Source organism: Branchiostoma belcheri, unplaced genomic scaffold, assembly GCF_001625305.1.
Source record: "Branchiostoma belcheri isolate BF01 breed outbred unplaced genomic scaffold, Haploidv18h27 scaffold377, whole genome shotgun sequence".
Classification (NCBI taxonomy): domain Eukaryota; kingdom Metazoa; phylum Chordata; class Leptocardii; order Amphioxiformes; family Branchiostomatidae; genus Branchiostoma; species Branchiostoma belcheri.
The window spans coordinates 29806-54726 of record NW_017803995.1 but is presented as its reverse complement, the minus strand read 5'-3'; the positions used below and the strand labels follow the sequence as shown (position 1 = coordinate 54726).

At 41.1% G+C, this 24921-nt stretch overlaps 4 protein-coding genes across 5 annotated transcripts in view; 2 read left to right on the top strand and 2 right to left on the bottom strand.

The window, feature by feature from the left end:
- The window catches only part of LOC109476439 (SLIT and NTRK-like protein 6), a 7088-nt gene extending 293 nt beyond the window's left edge, over positions 1–6795 (top strand). The window contains exons 1-2 of one of the 2 annotated variants that reach the window (XM_019777370.1): positions 2894–2988; positions 4164–6790. In XM_019777370.1, the coding sequence (XP_019632929.1) occupies positions 4172–6067 (1896 nt within the window). In that variant the 5' untranslated portion in view covers positions 2894–2988; positions 4164–4171 and the 3' untranslated portion in view covers positions 6068–6790. Of the gene's footprint in view, positions 1–2893; positions 2989–4163 lie in introns of those variants that run through there. The other variant, XM_019777371.1, reaches the window with a different exon arrangement.
- The window catches only part of LOC109476431 (PDZ domain-containing protein 8-like), an 18639-nt gene extending 8681 nt beyond the window's left edge, over positions 1–9958 (bottom strand). Inside the window, exons 1-10 of the mRNA XM_019777363.1 lie at positions 9802–9958; positions 9188–9369; positions 8391–8603; positions 7938–8027; positions 7421–7597; positions 7019–7099; positions 1534–1747; positions 1146–1255; positions 604–690; positions 148–230 (exon numbers count right to left, since the gene is read on the bottom strand). Of these exons, the coding sequence (XP_019632922.1) occupies positions 148–230; positions 604–690; positions 1146–1255; positions 1534–1747; positions 7019–7099; positions 7421–7597; positions 7938–8027; positions 8391–8603; positions 9188–9337 (1205 nt within the window). The 5' untranslated portion in view covers positions 9338–9369; positions 9802–9958. The remainder of the gene's footprint in view (positions 1–147; positions 231–603; positions 691–1145; positions 1256–1533; positions 1748–7018; positions 7100–7420; positions 7598–7937; positions 8028–8390; positions 8604–9187; positions 9370–9801) is intronic.
- Positions 9959–10002: 44 nt separating this feature from the next.
- LOC109476436 (transmembrane protein 185A-like) lies at positions 10003–14492 on the top strand. Its single transcript, XM_019777368.1, has 7 exons — positions 10003–10313; positions 10860–11036; positions 11504–11711; positions 12079–12162; positions 12538–12714; positions 13067–13190; positions 13533–14492. Exons 1-7 carry the CDS (start codon positions 10276–10278, stop codon positions 13760–13762), a joined length of 1038 nt encoding a protein of 345 aa, XP_019632927.1. The 5' UTR covers positions 10003–10275; the 3' UTR covers positions 13763–14492.
- Positions 14493–15093: 601 nt separating this feature from the next.
- On the bottom strand, positions 15094–23035 carry LOC109476437. Its single transcript, XM_019777369.1, has 13 exons — positions 22965–23035; positions 22395–22448; positions 20795–20905; positions 20427–20543; positions 19853–19945; positions 19401–19514; positions 18972–19019; positions 18663–18773; positions 17836–17952; positions 16659–16751; positions 15917–16030; positions 15586–15636; positions 15094–15202 (listed from the first exon to the last, which is right to left on the bottom strand). The coding sequence occupies exons 2-12, from the start codon at positions 22440–22442 to the stop codon at positions 15610–15612; spliced, it is 993 nt and encodes a 330-aa protein (XP_019632928.1). The 5' UTR covers positions 22443–22448; positions 22965–23035; the 3' UTR covers positions 15094–15202; positions 15586–15609.
- Between the last annotated feature and the right edge of the window lie 1886 nt (positions 23036–24921).

Below are 24921 nucleotides of genomic sequence, written 5' to 3'. Positions count from 1 at the left end.
CTTTAGTCAAACATATTTACCAAGTATACCATTGGAATATTGACAGAGAATTGTTTGAGTGCCAGAATGTTTTTCCTAAGTGGGTAAAATGAAGACAATCTTACTGCTACTTTGTGCATTTGAAGCAAAAAAAACAAGACCCCTTACTTGTCGCCTGCCTGCCGGATGAGTTTGGCTGCATGACTGACGTTCATGACTCTGACTCCTCCCACTGTCAGCAGGATGTCACCCTGTAATAGGACAGAAACAGTACATGTTTATCAAGACCAGACTTGTACAGTTTTTACCATGTTCTGTATCATGTACCACCACCTACCCTCCTCTGTACAAAGTGTCCTTGACACTTCTACTCTGCTGTGGGTCTGAGCATGCAGCCACCTACGACACCATCATTCCCTGGACTGAGGGGTTTCTGATTCAGGCACGAACACTTGGTCTACAAGCCACTGCCGGTGATGACGTCACGTAGCACAAGTTCCATGAAGAAACGACTGTGTGCATGAATGATTAAGCTAACACAGTGTGGTGAAAAGTACATGTAGTTGCCAAGGAGGAACCTGCTGTAAGCCTTTCCTGGAACATTTTGAAGTTGAGCCCACGTACCTTTTGGATGTCCACCCTGCTGACAGGAGTGTTGGGGTCGATCCTGTCCACCACCACCTGCTGGTACATGGAACCTTCAATGGGCTCCTGAGGATGGGGACAAACAAAGGAACAGGGTCAGAATTACATGTGTACCACCAAGGTTTATCTGCATGCTGTAACAGTTGTACTTTCCTAAGCAGTCATAAACATGTTATGGCAACTCCGATTTTTTGTTCCCCAATTTTTTCGGGGTTGCCATTACGATATCGGTTGGCACCCAAGCTAGGAATTTACAATAATTATTAGTAGACAATATTTTCTATCCAACACAAATGACAGGCAAGACTAATTGCCTTAAAGCTTGAAGTTTCATATAAAACAAAACCATACCAATTGCCATCCAATCAACCAAGGAATCAACTAACCTACATTCAACAAAGAAACACTATCATCTACCATCATTGTCGCGAACAAGGTTGGCTATCTGCTTTTTCGTTTATTAGTACAGTTACACAAAACAAATTACAGAAATTGACGTGACAGCCTGGTATGGTACTCACATCTCTGAAGGCGATGCCCAGAGTTTTGGACTCTCCCTTTGCCAGCTCCACATCCTGGGCAAACCAGAAGGACCGTTTTTTCCCCGTCCACTGGTTCCAGGTCGACTCATCTGGGGGATATCAAATTCAAAATGTTAATATCATTATTTTAAAAAATGATTAAAAAATGATGTCCATTTAACGATCACCTGACCTAATAAATGTTTTGGCAACTTGTCAATTGCTGTCATCAAAGATGATTTTTTTTGGATAGAGAGAGACTAGTTTACTATGTGTTCATCTCAAAGGTCACTCTGTTCAATACTAAGTATTTAAATACAAAAAAAAAGTTAACATGTAGGGCCACAAAAAGATGACATCCTTTATATACAATCTTTTGGAAACTTACCTATACAGAGTGTGCAGTACACCACACAATCCTGGAACACCCGTGGGAGACGGCTACACTCCACGATGGTGACCTCCAGCTGACCCACCGTGACCTTGTTGTCATGGAGATAGACGTCGTCAGGAGCGTTCAGCTGCTCCTGGTAGTCAAAGAACGGCTTGAAACGCAGCTTGTAGTACGGCAGGGTGTGCTTCTTACGGACAGAGCGCCGGATCTGGAACAAAAGGAAATTTCATCAATTTCAATAGCATACTAAGGGCCACAGGAGAGCCAAATTAGCTAGAAATGATATGATTATGAAACATGCCATCCAGGCAACATACAGAGTAATCATGAACCAAAAAAGAGGTAATCATTCAGTTCAGAGAGATTACATAGGCCTCTGCAATATAATACCATACCATACAACTTGATATGTGATACCTATTCCAGATTAGTACAACTTCAAGGGTTGTTTCTGCCTTAATGTGGAGAAAATAATCATGGTTATTTCTCACCTAAAAGTATGTAAATGATTGTTTGTAGTCTTGAATTAAGCATTTAGAATGTCACAATCTTCCTGCAACATTATGTGCTTGTAACATGATGAGAGTGACTGATAAGATTTTATTTTTTTATCATAAACTCAGTATACATAAAATAACTGTCATTTTCTTTCATATAGTAAACTTTGTCATGGTGGTGGTTTCAAAAGATCATAGTAAACCGCAAGTATGTAGCTGTGTAGACTTATTCAAAATCATATAATTATCAGACCTGGTGTCTACAACTGACAGTACTACAAAGAATGCTCTCTGGAGCTGCTAAATATTTTAGTTATGATTATTGACCAATTTTGAAATGTAAAACAGTTATCACAAGTTCAAAGCAGCAAAAATTAATGACCATGACAAAGAAGGAAGAAGAAGAAGAAGACAATAGAACAGTGAAATGTTTTGAAGAAGCCCTATACCTGCCTGTACCATGACCCACATTCTACACAGTCAAGCATGTGAAACCAAACCTGAGTCCTTTGTTGTTATTATATAAACAAGGAAAACATTTTGCATTATAAGACATTGGTACAGAAAAAGGGAACTGAAAACCAAGTTGTCACATGTTTGTTTCACATTTTTGCTTGCAGTAAATATACAAAGCATGAGCTCTATTGAAAACTATTGTCATTGGTTGAAAAAAAAAATCAACGAAATTGAAACCTATTTCACCCCTTGAACAAAACACACAACTGTATTTTCCTGGCCTGGTCATCAGTGTTACAACTTAATTAGTCTGTTGTCTTGCCAAGGTAATTACAGACAGCACAATTAATGAGCAGGTGTAGCAGACCCCCGCCCAACCTTTGGCGAGACAGACACAATAGGTTGTCAGGTGACATTTTTTGTCCTGACACGCCCCAGTACACCTGAGGCAGCAGTTACCAACGGCAGACGCCATTGCACGACGCAAGGGAAAACAGTACGTATCATCTCCATTTCTTCACCAGATCATGCCTTTAGTCAACAAGATTTGTATACATGCAACTTGAAGACTCAGTGTCTCTTGATTGTGTATATGGTAGCCATTCGAGATGGAAATATAACTAGAAATATCACTAATAGGTTCCTTCCATGTTAATTACATGCACATGTAGTCAAAAAATGTACAGAAGACAGACTGTTTTCTAAACCTTCAAGGACATATTTAACACTCATGTTCTGTAAAAAAAGCTGTGTTAAATCATAATATTCACATCATGTTGAATCTGTTGTTTCAAGAATCCTTGCATGCATATATCGTGTGAGAAACTGCATGTTGGGGTGGGGGTGGGGGGCAACATTCGTTTTGTGACGTTTGAAAACAAGGATGCATCTAAATGATCTAATGTTCAAAATACCTGAGTTGGGGGAGGAACAAAATCACAATGTTGGAGAAGGACACTTTCCCATAAGTTTAAAATACATCTTTTATAACACCCCTGTCCAAATGTATGTGTAAAATGTGGGTAAAACTTTTTGTAGGACACTTACAAAATGCAGACACCAACAAACATCCACAATCTGCATTTCTGCTTTAATCAATGACAAAATGCCAGATTGCCAAATTTCTATTTTTCAAATATGTCAGGTATATGGTAGTCGTACATTTACTGCAGTGCCACATAAATTGTCCATACCAAACTGACAAGACCTGCACTATGTAAACAACAGGTAAGCCTTACCACTTCATGGTACATGTAATGTTAGAAGGGTTCTGTTTTCTATGCAAACAATGCTTCCTTGTCAGGTACAATTTGTATGAAAGAAAGCAGACAACTACACACTCAAACCACAGGGACTGCTTAAAGAGAAATTTGATCTTAGAAGACTTATCGGCCTGATAGTTACAGCAGAAATTCACTTAACCCTCTCACCTGTCTCTCTATTTCATATCATATACCTAGATTCATATGGTTCAAATTGGTCAGAAAGAACACACAATGTTACAACATTATAGTTTTCCCTCTTCCTTTTTTCTGGAGTAGCCTACATAATAAGCAATGTTTCATTTTGCAAAATGGAGTAAAAATACTGTTGATTATCCCAGTCATGGTTCCAGGACATTTCTGTATAAAAATGAATCACTATTTCTAACAGTCACTACTTGTCTTTCAGCCGTGACCATGATGGCTCACAGACAACATGTCCCCCTGGTGCCGTTGTGTCTCCTGTTCCTGCTCCTCTGTCCCACCACCGGTGCAGACGACTGTACCTGCAGCTCTCAGTACTTCTGCAACTGCAACAGTCAGAACCTGACGGGGGTCCCCCAGTCCCTCAACTCCTTCCTCACCATCCTCGGCCTCGGAAACAACCGCATCACCACGCTCGACAGCGACGCATTGAACAGGTATCAACAGCTGGAACACCTGTACCTGTACGGCAACCGCATGACCACCATCTCCACCGGAGCCTTCAGAAACTTGGAGAAACTGTTCGAACTCGAACTTGAGAATAATGAGCTTGTTGTTCTTAGAGCAGGGGTGTTTCAAGGGCTTGGCAACTTGCATACGTTAGAGTTAAACATCAACAAGCTCAGAACAATTGAAGCAGGTGTGTTTAGCTCCCTGGGCTCTCTTGTTGTGCTGTACTTACACTACAATGAGCTCCAGGTCCTAACACCGGAGATGTTTCAGGGACTGGGGAACCTACAACAGCTTCATCTATACAACAACCTCATCACAACCGTGCATCCCAGGACATTTTCCCACATGACCAAGCTGCAGTACCTCTACCTCTTCTTCAACAAGATTCACACCTTTGATCTTAGCAGTGTCTCTGGGCTGACTAGTCTCCGCAGAATTTCCCTCTACAACAACAACTTGACTTCAGTTCCGCAAGGCAATACCGCACCGCACCTACCCGGCATAACACACTTCAACATGCTCACAAACAAGGTTACAGAAATTTCTGCACACTCCTTCTCTGGATTTGACAATCTGCAGTACTTGAGGCTTTCATACAACAAGATAAGTGTAATCCATGAGGATGCTTTCAACAACCTTCGCAACTTAAGAGAAATCTACCTAAATGGAAACAGTCTCAGATTGCTAGACGGACAGATCTTTTCCGGGCTTGGAAGTCTCCGTATGCTGTCCCTTGAACAGAATGAAATAGAATTCATCTCACCCGACGCCTTAGCAGGACTGACAACACTTGACCACCTGAAGCTAGAAGACAACAAGCTGAAGGTTTTTCCTGATGAACCCATATCGGGGCTACAAGTGTCCAACCTGTACTTGCAGAGAAACCTCCTGTCAAGTCTGTCAGACATGTCCTACCGTATCCTGGACCGTACGTCCAGGGTGATTCTTCATCAGAACCCCTGGAAATGTGACTGTAGGATGATCGACTTTCGCAGGCTTATGAGAGGCCGGTCCTTTGAGGACCAGATCGTCTGTGACAGCCCTGTTGAGCTGCATGGAAGCAAGCTGAAAGATGTACCAGCTGGAGAACTTACCTGTTTAATCCCTTTGATAACCTGGTTTGAAGTTACAAACAGTGGCCCTATGAAAGAAGGCGACACCTTGAGTCTGGTTTGCGAAGTCTGGGGCTACAAGAACCCAGAAATAGTCCTCCAGCTACCGAATGGGAAACAAGTATCCTCAACACTGAGGCAAAGCCAGGGAAGAGTACAAGTCCTGCCCAATGGAACTATCACAATATACGACATCACACAGGAAGACTCTGGGACGTATGTCTGCATTGCCAATGGCATTGGATCTACAGAAAGGTCACTGTACATTCCTGAAATACAGCCCAAGCCCGCGTCACAAGTTTCACTCAATACAGTCCACATGAGCAAGTTAGCTGGGGGCATCCTTGGAGCCATTGCTGCAGTGGCAATTCTGGCCCTTCTGGCTGGCACAGTCTGGTACAAGAGGAGGAGGACACAGGCAGATGAACAGGTGTTGGTAGACAATGTACAGGTGAACGAGACACCTGAAGCTGCAGGTGAGACATCAGTGAATGTGGGAGACACAACAGAAAACACCACAACTGAGAGCGAGAGCCGTGCATGACAAGACTTTTAGCACATGAAAGATGTGACTTGTCAATGAAGGTTAGGAATCCAGGTAATGAGATACACAAGGAAAAAGTTACTCAAGCAACTGGATACATTTTGGAAACTGTCAAGATGTTTCAAGTAGCAACTGCTACTTTTCATCAGGAACAAATGGAATCTGTAGTGGAACTGGTATTCATCCAAAAACTATGAATTGATATGTAAATGAGGTGAAGACAAACTGGTGATTGTTTTGAATTTGAAAAAAGTATAAAAATCATGAATCAAAGGAGGTTAATCACAGCATTTAACGTTCATTTCTCTCATATTGTGCAATTTGCAAAGTTACACACATTGTACATTAACACTAATCCTGTTGAATTCTGTTGTAACCACAGGGGAGCTTTTATGCAGAGTTGTAACCAATATGTAAATTTGGAGCACAGATGTAACATAATTACCCAGGAGACCGTTAAACTGACCATAGCTATGCAAGTTCAGTGTTGCCTTCTACAATATATCAAATAGGGAGTATATATCTTGAAAATCTGTATGATAGCATGTGTAATTCTATTGAAATATGCTGCCACAGTGATAGTTATAATTGTTATGCCAAAGACAGAATTTGTACTCGACTAGCAGTTAAACGGTCCATAATGTAACTAGACTATGGTGTACATACTTATGTTTGCTGCTGCCATCATGAATAACAGTTTTGATGATTAGCTATCTTCAGATTTTATATCATATTTTAATATTTTCTTATATATATATATATAGATGCATGTATGGCCAAGTGAAGTAAATATAACACTTTTATCAGAGTCATGACAGAAATACAAGACTAGTCTAGCCAAGAAATTGTGAAGACATAACTATACAAAGTTTATTTGACAAACAGAATAAACTTTTCTTCATCTACATGTATATGGCATATACTTGGAATAAAAGCAAACACACAACATACCTGGTTAATAATGATGGAGGTTAACTGGGGGAAGACTCGGCTGCCAAACTGGGACTGGGCATCAAAGTCCAGCTCTGGTTCCTACAAAAAAAGACATATCATCATAATACAAATCAAGTGCTACAGTCCAATTGGGAAGGGCGCTTTACACTTATTTGATTTCCTCACTTGACTCATGTCAAATTGAGAACAGCTTTGGTTTGGGACATTCTCTTGATGGGATGTTAAGATCTTGTGTTTGAGGAGACTCACTCTTCAAGCACATTAAAGAACCTACTGCACTAATACAAGATTAGGGATTTGAATGGATCAAACCTATCAATTTATTCTCTATCCTTACAGAGGCAGTTTATCAGTGATGTAAAACAAACAAAGAGCAGCACAGACTACATAAAGGTTTACCTCATAGAAAGAGAAGGACCAATGGGAGAAGGGTTCTCTGCTGAACTGCAGTCGGACGCGACCTTTCAGCTTAGTGACCTTGACAGACAGGTAGGCTGTTCTCCCAAACACAAGGTCAACATCCACAGCCAGGCGGAACCCGCCCTTGTAGTCAACATCAAGGGCAATGTCTATGGTCTGGCAGGGAATAAAAAATCTGTATGTTAAACAGCAATCATGAAGAAGACGACCAGAGATGGCAGACTTATCTCTCACCAGCATAGGTCACACACAATATACATACAATTTACAAACACACACACACACACACACACACACACACACACACAAACACACATGCATGCACACAAACACACACAGACAGACAGACACACACATAGATAGGCAGACACACACACACGCACACACACAGATGACAGGGAAAAACATACTTGACCAACTCATTGTGTATCAAGCTATATCAGCTGCTGCAATATACATCAGATTCTGTTCCATTTGTGCATAGAGTAGTCTTTACCTCAGGCATGCCATCTTTGGACTGCTTAACATCCATGATAGTTGCCTTCTCAACAATGGGGAAGGTGGTACCAAAGGAGTAGTCTCTCAGCTGTGAACAACAACAGTGAAGGTTAATTAGATAAAATGTACATTTGTACTGACTAAACTAGTAGTAAAGACTGAGCATGTTTGGGTGAACAATTTGTAACCCTAATTGTTGTACCTAATCTCACTTGTATATGTATATGGAAGGGGTTGCAGGCTTGCAGCCCTTACTTGGCTAGGTGAAAATGAGCACCTTTGGAAACCAAATTGGTTTGGGATGCCGTTTTGGAAGTTGAATGGGACGTAATGGTCTTGTGTTTGAAGAGAGTCACTTAAAAGTAGGGACATCCTATCAAATGAGGATGTGACATTCAGAGATCCCACGTTTTAGGACAGCTACTTCTTGTCCTTGATAACCAAACCTCACCCTGATTCTCTCCATGACCCTCCCTGCCGTCTTGCTCTGCACCAGCTCGGCGAACTCCACGCTCAGCTTCTTGTTGACCCAGCGCCGGATCCTGCCCGTGTCCTTCAGCTCGCGGAACAGGAAGGCCAGGATCAGGTTAAACCACTCACACGACTCGGACGACTTCTTCCGTGTCTGGTCCGGCTGAAGGTCCTGGAGAAGGTTCTCAAGGTTCTGCACAGAACAAAAAGAGCAAAATACATTGGTGCTGTTTGTAATGAGTAGAAAATAAGATGCTATTTTAAAGAGTGATATTGTCAAGATATCATCAAAATTCACAAGCAGGTCCTGCAGCAGGTTCTCAAGGTTCTGCGCAGAACAAAAACTCGAGCATGAATCCATACAGCAAAACACATTCATTTGGTGCTGTAAATGTACTAGTATTCAGATGAAATAAGATGCTAAAGAGAAAGAGTGACATTGTCAGGTTGTAATTATTATAAGGGTCCTTTGAATACAAGCATCAAGGTTTATAAAGGCTTACGTTAACTGGTTGCTTTTTATCTTTTTTTACCTCCTGTGTTTGGAAAAATTATTGAAATTCTGGTTGCTTTGAAGTTTAACAAAACTATCTAATGCTGATACTAAAGAGTAGCCTGGGTACCATCCTATTTGCATATCAGGGCTCCCATACTCCCTTAAAAGCAAGTGTGGGAGCCCTGGTAATACTGGTATACAAATAGGATGGCACACAGACTAAATAAAGAAGCCTATATGAAACTTTTATTTCAAACAATGCATAATTCCTGTGGCATTACCTCATGTAGCCTGGCTTTCTCGTACTGTTCGTTCTTGGGTTTCTCTGCTACCGGCTGCCTCTTCAGGTACCAGTAGGCCAGAAGTCCCTGTACCATCAGCAGGACCACAGCCCCCAGTACCATGGACATGATCACCACAGTCAGCAACATGGCGGAATGTTGTGACGCTCACTACTGAGCTGCTGGGATACATGAAGAATAACAGACTTAAACATTTCCTCCACATACTATACTATAGTATTATTGTGATTATTCAATATATAAACAGGTAGAAATGTAAAGGTCTTGATCAGCATTTCAATGTTTTGAATTCTAAATCTTTCATACATGACCAATGTTCATAACATAAAATTTGACACATCTGAATTCAAACTTCTGGATCTAAGACTCAGATAATCCAAATGGACGGTGTTTTTTTGTGCGTTTCTTGTCCTTACAGATCCATGATTCATCATTTCGCCACATCGGCGTACATAAGACAAATAAATACCGTCAACTGATAATGATCACAAATGAATGATAAAGCAAACGCCCCCCTCCCTCTTTATCTTTCGGCGTTTATGGATATAAAGCAACAGTTCAGTCGTCAATATCGGGTCAAAGACAGAACCTACCGTTTAAATTTTCACCTCAGCATCTAAGCAGCACAATGAAATATGCCGTCTAGTTCTACTTTGGGCTGAATCGTCGGAAGTCTTGTTAATTTTCACGATTAAAAATTGTTCGTCTGCAAAAAATAAAAATTTTCGCCGCCATTTTGGGCGAAGCCATCTGGCCGGAGGGGAAGGGGGGGAAGTTCTGAGAAATGAAGTACTTCCGCCATATGCACAGCTGGGGAGTACGTCACTTCCGTTTTGGCAGGAATGGGGTGATAGTCTGCGATTCCGAAGCAAAATTGCGAGAAAAATCTCCCCGCTCGTTGGTTTACTGGTTGCCACCATTTAATAGTGAAGCTGAATGTTGGTACGATCTCTGAGATAACAATGGTCGTGTTGTTTATACGTTGAACGAGTTTTCAATCGGAAGAACCCAACAGATGTTGTTGCCCCCCTCCCCCATCCAGCTCTGAATAAACATCACTTCAAAATATGAACTTGCGAGCGATATTTCAGGACTTCAATCCCAGGTAAGAAATTCGGTTTGAGCTGGAGTCACATGACATTGTGAATTAGAACAATTTATTGGCGTTTGCTTGAGGACATTAGGCTATATTATAAAATTATAATGATTTTAATTGAGTGTAAGAAACCAAGAGGAGACAGTAAACCCCCAACTGTTACAACAATACATGAGTTTAAAAACTTTCAGGGGAGACAATATAAACGTTCAATTCTGTACCAGATGATGTACTTCTGCTTATTGACTTTTGCAGTGTCTCTCCGCTACATAATTCATGAATATGCATAGTAGATGTATTACTACTGTAACGTTACATTAGTACTACTACTACAGAATTGTTCCAACTGTGAACTCGAAACACAGTGAAAACCGGCTTTCCCCTCTCCTATCATGAAATACTAGTACTAGTAGCACCACCAAAGAGAAAGAACCTATATATTATTGGTACTATTGCCTAATCTGTACAGGATCAGGACTTTCTTTCACAATACTATTACCCCCGGTAGTATTTAAGTACATTGTAGTATACTGAGTGATGTCTATTTTTTCACAGCAAGTTTGTGCTGTACTTCTGCCTGCTGCTGTTCTCGGTGCTGCTGGCCCTGAGACTGGACAGCACCATCCAGTGGAGCTACTGGGCTGTGTTCCTGCCCCTGTGGATGTGGAAGGTGGTGGTCATCACCGGGGCATCACGGGGGATATATGTGTGGTGGAAACACCCTGAGTATAGGTCAGTACAGGCTAACAGACTCATCACTGCCTGTAATTAGTGTAGATAGTTTCATCAGGTTAGAAAATCAATGGAAATTGGAGTTCTTTCTGCACAGCCAAAAAAGCCAAGATTTCTGAAGTCCTAAATCTTGAGTCAGATATTCAGTAAGACGCTACCACGCAGACCCCAAGCTTTTGAAAAAAAGATTAGGAAGCAGAAGGACTACCAAAGTACTGGGAGGTGTTTTTCTTTTAGGTTTTGTAAAAACAAATGTGATATCCTGGACACAATGCTGCCATTACTGGTTTGACAGTCTCTGCCTTAATAATGATAATACATTTGTGTAATTACTCTCTGCCCCTTCCAATAGTACAGTAACATTCTAGAGTCAGACATCATGTGTGCCCACTGATCATGAATGAAGCTGACAAGTTTGTGAAATTTAGAACAGTGTTGCTTGAAAGAAAACATGCATCTGTCCACAGGACTGAAGGCGACAGCTATGTGGAGTTTAAGGCCATGCTGATCTGCCTGGGTCTGAACCTGCTGCTGCTGATGTTTGAGCTGCTGGCCTGTGATAACCTGGAGTTTAAACACCACCTGTGGCTGCTGGTCTTCATGCCGCTCTTCTTCATCTCACCTGTGTCCATCGCAGCCTGCATCTGGGGCTTCAGACATGACAGGTCGCTAGAGGTCGGTACCAGGCATCTACTAGTACTCAACATGTACATTTACACTCACAGAGGGAACAAGGGGCCAGTTACTGGCTTAGCACTTATATTAGGCTGGCTGGTACACTGATATGTTGAACAGTTGACTCCCCCCTCGTTATACATATCCAACAATCAACACCAGTTAGATCAGTCAGTAGAGAGGGCATATATTTTTGCATGAGTATCAGTATGAAAGTCGCTATGTTTGTAAAGCCGAGACCTATGGCAACTATGTACTAGTACTACTACATTTACGAGGACTAGGAAGGTAATGCACTTTCCATTAAGAAAAATATGCAGTTAGTTTGTGGTTGTTGTAATTGTAACAATTGTTTTGTTTTTGACAGTTTGAAACCATCTGCTCAGTCAACATCCTACAGTTCATTTTCATTGCCCTGAGACTGGACCATGTCATTCTGTGGAAATGGGTGGTAAGTAAAAAAAATCTTGTCCTTTCAAAACACAAATAATGTACTCTTGTACATTGAAATTGCTTCTTAGATAGCTGCTATAGCCTGGCTACCATCCTGGTTATTTTACCTCCTCTCCCATAGTCGCTACTGATTAGCAACTGTGGGAGCAAACAAACAAGGATGGTAGCCAGGCTAAGTGCTGTTGTAGATACTGTTTTGAAGTTTTTCATCTGTTTTTGTACAATTAATATTTTTAAAGATTAACCACATTTTGTACCAACCTGGGTACTAGAAAAGGATGTTTTCATGTGTTTTGTAGGGTTTCTTGCAATTGAGCATTTGTTTTGATGTGAATACTGACAGTTCTGGCATGTTTTGCCTGATTTCCTGCAGATAGTGTTTGTGCCGATGTGGATCCTGATGTGCTTGGTGTGCCTTATCGTCCTGTACTACATCATCTGGTCCATCCTCTTCATGCGCTCCACTGACGTCATGGCGGAACAACGGCGGGCACACCTCATCCTGGCGATCACTGCTCTTGCACTGGTTTTACCTTTCCTTACGTTTGAGGTAAGATTCTTACGCAACAAGGGCACCATACAAAGATAACTATGAGTTAAGTGTAAAAATGCTTTCATTGTGAGTTTAGGATTGGGATAAGTTACTACGCAAGAAAGTCTGCAAATATATATATATTCCATCAGGGTCAAATAATGGTAATACAATAAATGAAAATTTGTTGCTTCAGCATTTCTGAACTCAGGTAATTAGGACAGCGTTTCTAAAACAGTTCTGTGTTTGTAACATTGAGACCACATTAGAGGAAGGACTACCAAAATGTTGGCAGGTTATTTCCCCCTTTGGTTGTGTAAAAAGAAGTGCATATATGTACCCATGTCTATGTCTATGTTGATGTCTGTAGGTCCTCCTGGCCAACAGACTGGATGGAGATAACCAGTACCAGTTTGTTGCCATCATGGCTCCTCTGTACATCTCACTACTCACACTCATGGGCATGTCTTTTGGACAGAAGGGAGGAAATCACTGTAAGTATTACAACAGTTGTTATAATGTTGCTTTTTTCATAAAAGTCACTGTCACACTGTGTATTGTACTTAAATCTTACTGTAATGTAGCTGTTGTAGTTTCTGATATAATCGCACACCATGCATCTCTAGAAACATGTTCATGTAATTCATGTATTTTTGACTTAACTTGTCGGTTGGAAGCTGCAGTAAGGACATCAGTTAAAATTTCATGTAGATATGTGTTGCGGAAAATATTTTCACCTGTATATGTGTACAGCTGTGAGGTTAGAGTAATGCAGCTTCACAGTTTCATGTAAGAGGTGTTCAGAAATCCTTTAAAATGTTCCCTTGCATCCACAGGGTGGTTTGGGATACGTAAGGACTTCTGTCAGTTCCTGTTGGAGGTGTGTCCGTGCCTGCGCGAGTACGGGAACATATCCTACAAGATTCACCACGATGACGATAATGAAGAGTCAGAGGAAGAGACGGCGGTGGACCCCGCATGCAGAGTGCCGCGAGCCCAGCCCATCATCACCAGCAGCCCCACCAAATGTGTGGTCCCTGTCATCTCTATAGACATGCCAGACTGAGCAGGACATGGCTGCTGGGACATCCGGAAATAATTTTATCAAGTTTATAGAACATAGGATATTGGGATGTTCTTTAGGATATACAACCAGGGAGTCTTCCTACCTTGTTTATGTTTCAATGTCTATCCGACACCTTCCTCAGAGATTCTGACTGGAGTACTGTTTCTCGCTTCTATACTTCAGAACACAAAGTCAACCCCAGTGATGAACCGGGACGAGGGGGGATACAAAGTTAGCCACGTTTGGGATTTTGTTCTCACCACAAAAGTGCCACCTACATGTACTTCAGCTACATATACATTGTGTGGCAACTAGAAGCAGCACTCCAGTCAAAATCTCTGAGGAAGGTGTCTGAAAGACATTGAAACATAAGCAAGGTACATGTAGGAAGATTCCCTGGTTTTGTATAAGAACATCCCAATATCCTTGACTGGGATATTTTGGCTACACCTCGTGGGAGGAGCCACACATTCTTTCCCCCAATGGTGTTTGACACACATACATGTATGAAAGGCAGGTGGCTTGTGGTCAGACAAAGCAGGCTTTGTATGTATTAACATGTCCATCTTGTACAAAATTCTATTTATTTTACCTTAAGTATTACATAAAACACCTGCTGAGACAGCTGCAACAGGTGACAGTACAAAGTGTACAGGTGCCAGGTGGAAATAGAAATATGATATTGGAGATTTTGTATAAGACAAGTGTACAATAGTATAGTATAGGCTCCACGATGAAACCCAAGTACATGTAAAAGTGAGACAGGTATGAGAGTAGAATTGTCTGTCTGGTACTAATAATACTATCACCTATGTACATGATACATTGTACATGTATAACAAGGGTATTTACAACAGTTTTAGATATTTCCTGTAGAAGTATCAGTTTTAGATACTTTCCTGTAGAAGTATCTAAAACAATTAAGACTTGCTTCTTAATTGTAAGTATAGATTACTAAGTACCTGAAAATTTGCTTCATCAATGACTAAAAAGGCTTTTACTTTTGTTGCTTATGGTACAATGTATAAACTCTACTGAGCAGGTCTTACATATTTCTGTGCCAATGTAAAAATATAAAATATAATACCACAAATTGTATTATTTTGCAATGTTGTTTCTTGATACTGTTTTTGAACTCTATGTCTGCTGTACACATGAAGCTCTTTCTATGGCATTAAGACTGTATAATAAAGACTGTAAATAAAGTATGCATTTCTTAGTAGAATATCGGTGCATCTGTGTGTCCTTAACACAAGCAGACATTCTTTGACAAAGCCATTGTATGGGAAAAGGAAGGAATTGAACCAAAAGAATAAGCTCTCACACTGTAATGCAGACTCTGATTTCTCTTTATTTTTGACAGTAAGACTTTTGCAATTGTTGATTCAAAGCCGGTGCCAGAGAAGAGATCACAGTCTGCTATCCAGCGCTGATGACGTCCTGCAGACAATATCAAAGTATTAGTCATGTCCTTGTCACAAAACAAGTAATGTTTTGGCCCCCCTTCTGAACAAGGAAACAGCATGGGTAACTTGAATCATGTAATTTTGTACAACAAGTAGATAGATTATGTTGCTTAGTCCATGTGTTACGTGCTATGCGTAGAATTTAAATGTTCTTAAAGCTTGTTGAATGCTTTTCTTTGAGAAGATGGACTATATATATGTATAGGTGTATGTGGAACAGTTGCTTGTTCTGTATCATAGGCTGATTCTAGCTATTTATTGGTGGTACCCTAAAATAAAGGGGCTGCTAACATACTTGTTTTGGGGGCCATTTCAAACGCTTAATGTAAGGTTCATGTATCACAGAGGTCTACTTACAGCTGTGGTGTCTGAGGTCGACGTTTAGGCAGTCGGCCGGGCTGGCATGAACTAAATATGAAGAAATTAGCACACGTGAAGTTTATAACAACTGATTATTCACAGTTATGTTAGAGGCAAGAGCATCGCAGGATTGACAAAAAAAAAATACCAGAAAGGAACGCGCAATTTTTTCTTTACATTGTTTAAATTGAACTTTAATCACGACCTCAATCAATTCAGATTTAGCTTGCCCGTAGGTAAGTACGTACTACTGACAGAACCCAGTCAATATATTAGGAATTTGGCCAACAGTACCCCCTTCAAAGCTTTTCAAGTAGAGGACACTTACGGGTGCCACCATGGTGCTGAAGGAACTGTCCATCTCAGCCTTCATGGTGGTGAAGAGAGTCCCGACCTGTCCAGAGAACACTTGGAGAACCTGCCTCTCCTGAGCGTTGGTGAGCTGTGTGTGTGCGTGGTGTACAGTAACACGTTATTCAAAGTAAAGCAGTTCATATGCATGTATGCCCGACGGGTCACACCCGTGGACGTGTATATATGTTACTCTCCAAGCAGAGGTAGGGTCGCTCGGTATTTTGGCAGTATTTTCGCGTTTTTAATACGTCTTTCTACTTTTACGGGGTTTTTTTTGGTAAGGGGAGGAAGACCAAAAAAAAAACCGTAAATAAAAAAACCAAAATACCGAGCGACCCTACCTCTGCTTGGAGAGTATATATATGTGCCATGTTTGAAAACGACTTGATGAAAAAAGACGTGAAAGGCTTTGAAAAATTATGGCAGGAATTGCACAGGTAAAAATTCTTCCTTATGCCTCTACCCCGAACCGATGTTGGTGCGTTCAAAATTGAATTAATAATTTTGTCCCTGGACTTACTACAACCAAGAAAATTTAATAAAAAGGAAAATTGAAAAAAAAAATTTAAGGGTGCAAAACGACTCCTCTTTTGGGACATTCAAGACCAAAAACATGGATATAACTTTTAAATGTGTACCTATTCCCTAACAAAAACACATGCAAAGCAAAGCAAAACAACGAAAACAAAACACGACGGTGATAAAGTTGGACGTACCGGGATGATACGCTCCCTGAAGAAGCGGCCAACCTGGCGCCAAGAGTCAATCAGCTGGGTGTTCGCAGCGGTCATTCCCCTCATGAGCTCCTCCTGTAGAAGATTAGACACAGTAAACCATCCGCACTGAATCAGGTCCATGTTTTAAGTCGATACGACTCGACCATGTGTCCAAATCTAGTTTAATACGTTACTGACCCAAAGGAAGGTGGTACGGTACTAATCAGTAATCTCCAAACAAATATCTGGCTGCCGGTTTTCTCTAGCTCTGAGAGGATCATATCCTACACCCCACTTCTCTGGGATGGCTGTTAGGGAAGTCAGACAGTCAGAAAACGTAATCTCCCATTAACATCTGCCTGGGGATTAGTGTGGGCGGTCGAATAATCGAACAGCACATCACTTATCATGAAAGTTCATCTGTGTTGGTAGTAACCATAGTAAAACGTTAAACTTTATTCCAACACACAATTTACAGAGATCAAATTTTCAGCGACCACTGTCGCCTTCATCAGTAAACCGTAACTCTCGCGAGATCACGTTGTGAAATGATTGGTCATTAATTATCCTGATGAAGGCGACAGTGAAAGTGAAAATTTGATCTCTGTAAATTGTGTGTTGGAATAAAGTTTAACGTTTTACTATAGCACATCACTTATAATAACGTTAAACGTAATAACGTTATAGGTCACATCAGTAAAACCACACAATTTTTCACAAGAAGAAACCTCTCAATAGATAGAGACGAAGAGAGAGAGGGGGGGGTCTCAGTTTTGCCATATAGTTCATGCGTCGATGAAGGTTAGACATCCAGGTAATACGATACGCCAAAAAACAGTTACTCAAGCAACTGGATATGATTTTGAAAACGTCAGACGTTTCAGCTAGTAACCACTAGCTTTCGTCAGTGACTGAGAGACCAGAGGGGAAAGCAGGTTTATAAGTACAACCTGTTGACTTTTGTTCCTTTTTCGACTTCCAAAAAATTTGTCTTCACTTTATTTGCATATCAATCAACAGGTTGTACTTATAAACCTGCTTTCCCCTCTGGTCTCTCAGTCACTGACGAAAGCTAGTGGTTACTAGCTGAAACGTCTGACGTTTTCAAAATCATATCCAGTTGCTTGAGTAACTGTTTTTTGGCGCATATAGCTCATGGTTTAAACACTTGACATACATCGCTGTCCTTGTGAGCCTTGAAGTAGTCCGTCCACTGCTTGAAGACGGCCATGCTGCGCTCCTTGAGCTTGTCATTCAGGGTCTTCACCTTCTCACGAACGACGGGGCGCAGTTGCTGCAAAAAGATAGAGTCGTAAGTTCTTAATCTGACAATGAATCGTGTAGAACATGTCATGTAGACTTTGATTAGAATTACTCGGATTCGTCCAATATACATGCCATTTCTTTGACGTCTTGTTGTTCAGCCTCCTGACAGAGACGCATAGTGCTACTCGTCACGTTTAATTATGTTTACCGAAGGAAAACATATTGTTTTTCCTCCATTTCTTCTTCTTCTGTTCCAAACACTAACCTCCGACCTGGCCAATGGCCTCTTTTGTTGACGTCTGTCACCATAGTAACTGGTGTTGGGTTACATAATGTTGCAATCTCATACTAGGCATTTAGACTCCTGTCACCATATACATGTATGTGAATGTGTTTGAGTACGAATTAACAAAGCAGACCATATCCGAAGGTAAACATTATGCACTTGCTGTGCAAATGTTACCTTTCTAGTTAAAACTATGAATTTTTGAAACAATTTGTGAAAATCAGACGTTTCAGACACAGGTGTCTTTCATCTGTAAAAAAACAGAAACTGAAGGTTTCCTATTTTGGGGTTCTGTTTCTTCACTGATGAATAAAAGCGGATGGTTTTCGAAAAACGTCTAATACAAAAAAAAATGTATCCAGTTCCATAGTTTGATTAAAACATTATGGTACTACTAGTCACGCGAGCTACAAGAAAGAAGAAGAAAGAAGAAAATTGTCACGTCGCCTTACGTCCTTGATCTTGTCGTCATACTCGACGCGAACCTGGAAGGTGACGTCGCGGAGCTTCTGGCCCATCAGAACGGAATACTGCTTCAAGGAGTCCGCAAACGGAGACAGCGCCTGCGTGTCAAAATGGATAATACATCGTGGACTGTAGACTGTACTAATAGACACATGCATGCACCATCATATAATAGTACGGTAAAGGAGTCACCGTCGGCAGTGGCTCGAGCTCCGAGCATAATTGTTCAAGCATGATTGTAAATGAGTGTAGAGATGTTAATTAAATAAGTGCAATTAAATTTAAATGCTACATACGGGTTCCTCGGTCAGGGTCTGAGCCTGAGCCTGAAGCTGCAGCATGGTCTGGAAAAAACAAGGTACATCGTACATGTATGTATTTGTAAGTTGACGTTGTTGTTTTTACTCGCCTACTCACTTAACTTTACGAATACTAGTACTTATGTGATAAACTTGTAATGTGTGACGCCACACGCTGGAAGGCACATTTTGAACAAGTGTAGTGTTAACGCTATAAAAGGGGAAAAATCAGACACACTGGCAAACTATAGATGGAACTGTGGATTTTTAGTGGAGTGTATCAGGGTCACGATTAAAAAATGACCCTGATGGCAAAATAAATGGTGTCTCAGAGGCTTTGTGTGAATATTATACAAAACGTTTGTACATCATGATGGGTTATTTGGTCATAAAGGATTCAAAGGAAGTCATCGACAACAGGCGTACCGGCTTGAGGTTGGCGTCGAAGAAGGTGGCGAAGGACGCCTGCATGGTGGCGGCCTGGGCGGACAGGGTGTTGAAGTAGCTCCTCATCACGCGACCCTCATGGGCAGTCAACAGCTGGAACAGACCAACAGTACACTTCAGTACAAGTAACAACTACTTGTGCTTTACACGTTCATCTAAGGAAACAAAGAAACATAACATGGCAAACTAAATATCACCAATGGTTGGTGCACGAACGAAACGTTCTACCCCACCGGCCCCGATCTGGTCGCTCTGTTTATAGATACTCCTGATAACTAATGCCAGTACGAGCAACAACTACCCTTGCTAGTACATAGTACCCAACAGTCAACAACAGCTGGGTTTAACTATGATTTTGATGATGCTGTTACGTACCGAATTCACAGATAGATGAGGAAATTTCATGCAACGGAATCTTCATTCCTACTTACCGGCTTGATCTGGTTAAGGTAGTAGTTCTGTGCCTCTCCGTGACCGCGGGCCAACTTAACGCTGTATTCAACCAGACTACGTGCCAGTGCCCTCTGTGAAATGAAAGTTGAAACAAAAGCAATGCAGAGTTTACACCAATCATGTATGGCAAAGCAAGTATCACTGACATGTATGGTTATATTGCATGGACAAAACATTCTACTACATTTTTATCCTGGCAGCAACTTGGCTAGTACTAGAGCTGTCCTTTATCCCTAGAGCACTGAAACTGTACTACCACTCTGGTAACTGATTCTTACAACTTACTGCTTCCTAACGATCTGCAAATTATGTATATTAAATAATTGTACTTGAGCACACAATTGTCCATGTAAAGGTTTTTTTTACTTAAATCGCACTTTGAAATGTTGTAGTTTTATCTGCTCAGTGTACTGTATTTTACTCATTGGTATAATTGTAATAATGTTGGCTCAATTCATGTTTTGAATGTAATCATGGAACATGTCGTGCCAATGTCAATAAAGCTAAATCTGAATATGTCTGTCATACTCCAGTTAGAACATAGGGACTCACGTCGTTCTCCCTGTTCGCTACGTAAGTCGCCCTCCACTCGTCGGCCATAACCTGCATCTTGGCCTCCATACGGTCAGCAGAGTTCCTCAGCTTCAGACGGATCACGGGACGCAGTTCCTACAACATGTCACAAACAGACAAGCGTAACTTCGTAAGGGGTTCCTAATATCGATATCGTTTGACTAAGCAGTTAACATATACAAAATAAAACTATCATTAGATAAATTCAACTTCTCGCTTTTCAGTAATAGTAGAGATAAAGGAATAGATATGTTTTTCGGTGAAAGGTTTCTCTAGTTGCATTAGGAATATGAACTTTTCTACAGTACTTAAGTGTATGACTAATATATCCGTATTTATGTCTTTACCTGTTTGATCTTGTCATTGTACTCGCCCTCAGCCATGACACGGAAGCCTTGCAGGGAGGTGGAGACCAGCGCCGTGTAGTCCCGCACCTGCTGGGCGAACGGGGTCGGGTCCTGCCGACGGGACACCCAAAAACTTCGTCAGATTTCCCAGGGAATAAGGCGATCAGATATGACAGATTTCACTAGCCTCTACCAGGCTTGGGGAGGCGGCTGAAAAGAGTAGAAGTTGGCCAAATAGAGAGATAACATGCCAGTGGAGATTTTCTGCTGGAGAGAACAGTTTGCCTTCGGGTTATCTCTCTATTTGGCCAATTTCTACTCTTTCCAGCCGCCTCCCGAAGCCTGGTAGAGGCTAATATTTCACACCCCTGACGATATTAAAGCATACTCCGATAGACAGAACATAGCACAGAACCTAGTCTACTGATCTCTACTGCGCCCTGGATGCCATCGAACGAGGGAAACTCCGTTCAAAATTGTGTACAACTTGTGATTGTGTGGTTAACTTGTAATAATTCTGGGTTCAACGTTGTAACATTGTTCACAAGTTGACATTGTGTTCAATTTGTGAACACCGGATGATGAATATTGTTGTAATTATACATGTACGCAGTGACGTCAAGAAAACCTGGCATTTGGGGAGACACACCGGCTGGTCAGTCTTATGGAACGAAAATGTACGATATAAAAGACAACAAAGCACAAAAAAGTTTGAAAAAATTTGCGTATATTATTGTTATAAATTATTGATTTTTCCTCAATCGAAACAGCCCGATTGCTTTGGAAATGTGACCTCAGCATAAAGTCCTTTAGCCTCCACAACAGGCTCTTCTGTGGGCTGTGTTTTGATAAGTAAATGCCATCAATACGCGGGCTGTATACGTTGTCTGGAGCCTGCTATAGAGACTACTGCTTCTCGATAGCGCTGCAGAGAGGGCGTGGCTTTCTGGGATGACCTTTTATCGCTTCCTGTGAGTTTTTTTATTTATTTCAGACATCCGTAGTTGCTTGCGTCATCTCCTGTCATATTTACCCGCTCGGTGAAACAGGTGGGCGGTTCTCACGGACAGACGCCGTTCTACATTAGCCTGGTGTCCGGCCTTGTTAGCTTTGAAGAGCGCTCCCCAAGATCTGCTCTCCTTGTTGGCGGGGAGCGGATCTTGGGGAGCGCACTAAAGCTAACAAGGCTGGACACCAGGCTAGTTCTACATACCTTTGGGATTTCTCTGCTTGAACTACATTTTATTATGTGTTCAAGTATGCAGAAGCAATATGGACAACGAACTCGATGCACCTGGATCATGAAATTGAATTTTGCTCTGGGTTGGCCACCGCTAGATTTTAGATCGATTGACTTTGCGTATGTAAAATTAAAAAGAGCAAGGAGATTGAAAATATAGATTTTTAACTTTCTTGATATACAAGATCTGTGATAGCTGTGTGAAGCAATAAACCATAGGCCCATATATACATTGAAACTTGTGTGTGAATAGTTTATGCAATATTTTGCTGTTTTTCATATGTCATAACTTTTCCTAATCAATCCAAAGGAGCAAACATGCAAAAAGTACTTTTAAAAGAAATAGAAGTCCCAACTTACCGCCTGCACATAGACGGCGGCAAGCACCACCAACACGAACACCTTCATTCTGAACTGAAGGGACAAGGAAAGAAAATATTCATATTAGTGGAAAAAACTAACGCCGAGTTACGGTAAACACACGGTTCTGTCGGTAAACGCAGTGCACCGCTGCCACTGGCTTGTCAAGTTTGTTTAACTAAAGGGTATGTCTTTTCGACCTGGCTTCAGCCTTTTACTTTACATTTAATGAACTACCATACTTATATAAAAAAATGATACTTCTAAAAAAATCAGCATGATTTTTGCGCAAGAAGAGTCGAAAACGTTCTGTGCAGTATTAATGTCTTAGCCTGGGAACCTGGGTACCATCCTGGTAGGTCCGCAGTCGCTCCCATCCCACCAACGTTGTTAGGAGCGACTGTGCACGTGGGAGCTAACCAGGATGGTACCCAGTACCCAGACTATTAATGTCTTCCTATGGTTGATGGAAATAAAACGACCAACATCTCGACCTACATTTTGACGCTCAGTAGCTAATATCAATGATAGAAAAAAGTGAAAATCATGACAAATTGTAGACACACACACCTGCACAGGGAGACTCGGAGCGAACAGTGAGAAGATGTGGAGGATCTCGGAGAGTATCTCTGCAGCGCGACGAGACCATCTTTTATAGAACCGGCGAGGCCCAACTAAAGCCATTAACTGTTTAACAGATAAAACAGACGCTCAGAGAATGCTGACTAATTGTTGTTTATTTTATGGTAGATTGTGCGCATGAAAGCGTACGTAAAGGATTTCTTCATTTCTTTATTTTTAACACCGTGAAAAGTTAAACCAATCAACATTCGAATGTGATTATCTATCTATCTCTATATATATGTGTACAATTGTCGTGCAATAAAGTTCTATAAGTTTTCACTAAAGCGCGTACGTGTTCATGATTTTCTTAAAAAACATCAAGATTTAGTATCTTCTTTCATTTCATTAATATCGATCGATGTGAAAGTCATTCAGCCGGGCTTCAGTACAGCCACACCGGTACACCTTTCTTTCTTTCTATAGTCTCTTTTCCTTTTTTTCAATAATTCATCAAATTATGGGCAACTACAACTTTTGCCGTTAGTTTGGCCAGGGTCCGACTGAAAACCAGAACAAATAACAAGGGGTTATCGGGTTTGTTTGATTTGGGGAGCCGGTTGGTACGGCGCGGATTCTTACATCCTTCGCCGTAGAAACTAAATTTGCTCAAGTTGTTGAAATTCTCCGGATAATACGTGCGGCCTCCTTAATACTAGTATTTAATATACTTAATATTTCGAATTTCTGCTAGATTAAGAGCTGATGCAATCTGATGTTTCTGTTACTTGCTTGACGATTGGTGCCATGAAGTATAGCCTCCTTGTTAAAGGTAGCCTCGTTACTATCCGTTACTATGATTTTACTCTGCTACGTTGGAAAAAAATCCGGATATGGTACCCACGCTAATGTCGATGTTAAAGGGAGAAAGAGTACACTAAATTGATATATCACCTAATCAGTAAATCGCAGTTAATCACTAATACGAGTAGATAGACTAAGCACAACGCTGTAATATCCTTCTAAATCCTCCCAAATGTCAAATCAATCAGATATATCTAAAATGAGTGTGAAAAACATTTAAAAGTGTGGGAAAGCTTTTCATTAGCTTTACGCGCTATAACGTTACGTGTTCGTGTCCTTACTTTTAATTAGTCTCCCTTGAACCCCCGTTTTTTGTCATCTCCATACGAGCTTCTTTTAGCATACACCGTGTACTGAATCTGATTACACGAGCGAGGAAACACCCGCACGGTTGTGTCTGGAAAAGGGGCTAACAACCTGTATGATGTACGAGCGGTCAGTGACATGTCCCGGGCGGCAGCTGTCCAAAGATACATGATAGTCACACGATAGTTATCTCTGATGGAAGCTGGGGTACCGGCCGGTGTGTGGATATTTGTGTGACCTCATCAGGAAAGCTCATATTTGCTACCTGTTGCGTGGAGGAACTGTGATGTGACATAACCTTTCACACACATTATCCTCCACCACTTCTCTTATTATGTATATTATGATAATTAGGACATGACTTGCATGATTTGAATATTTGATAAGAAAATAATACTCTAATTCATGAGTGTTAATTTATGGGAGATTAATATTTGTGACATGCAACTTTGACAGGGGCAAGCATCGTTTGACACATATTTTGCAGATCTGGGCATCATTTGCAAAGATAACTGTACAATGTTTAACATTGGGAGGAGTATAGGGTGATGAAGCTGTAGTTTCAGTTATGATAATGATGTCACACAAATTTCTAGGACTGATGATTCAACAAGTCATTCGTTGTGATGTAGCCAGCTGCCGCCGCACTGCGTGCCTGCGAAGCTGGTGTGTTACACCTAAGGGCGTTTATGTTGGCTATACTGATGCCGACACAGATACAAAGATTACCCAACCAGCATTGCAGTGGTGATCTAAAAATAAACTACTGAGACCCAGTGGCCACTAGCAAATAAGA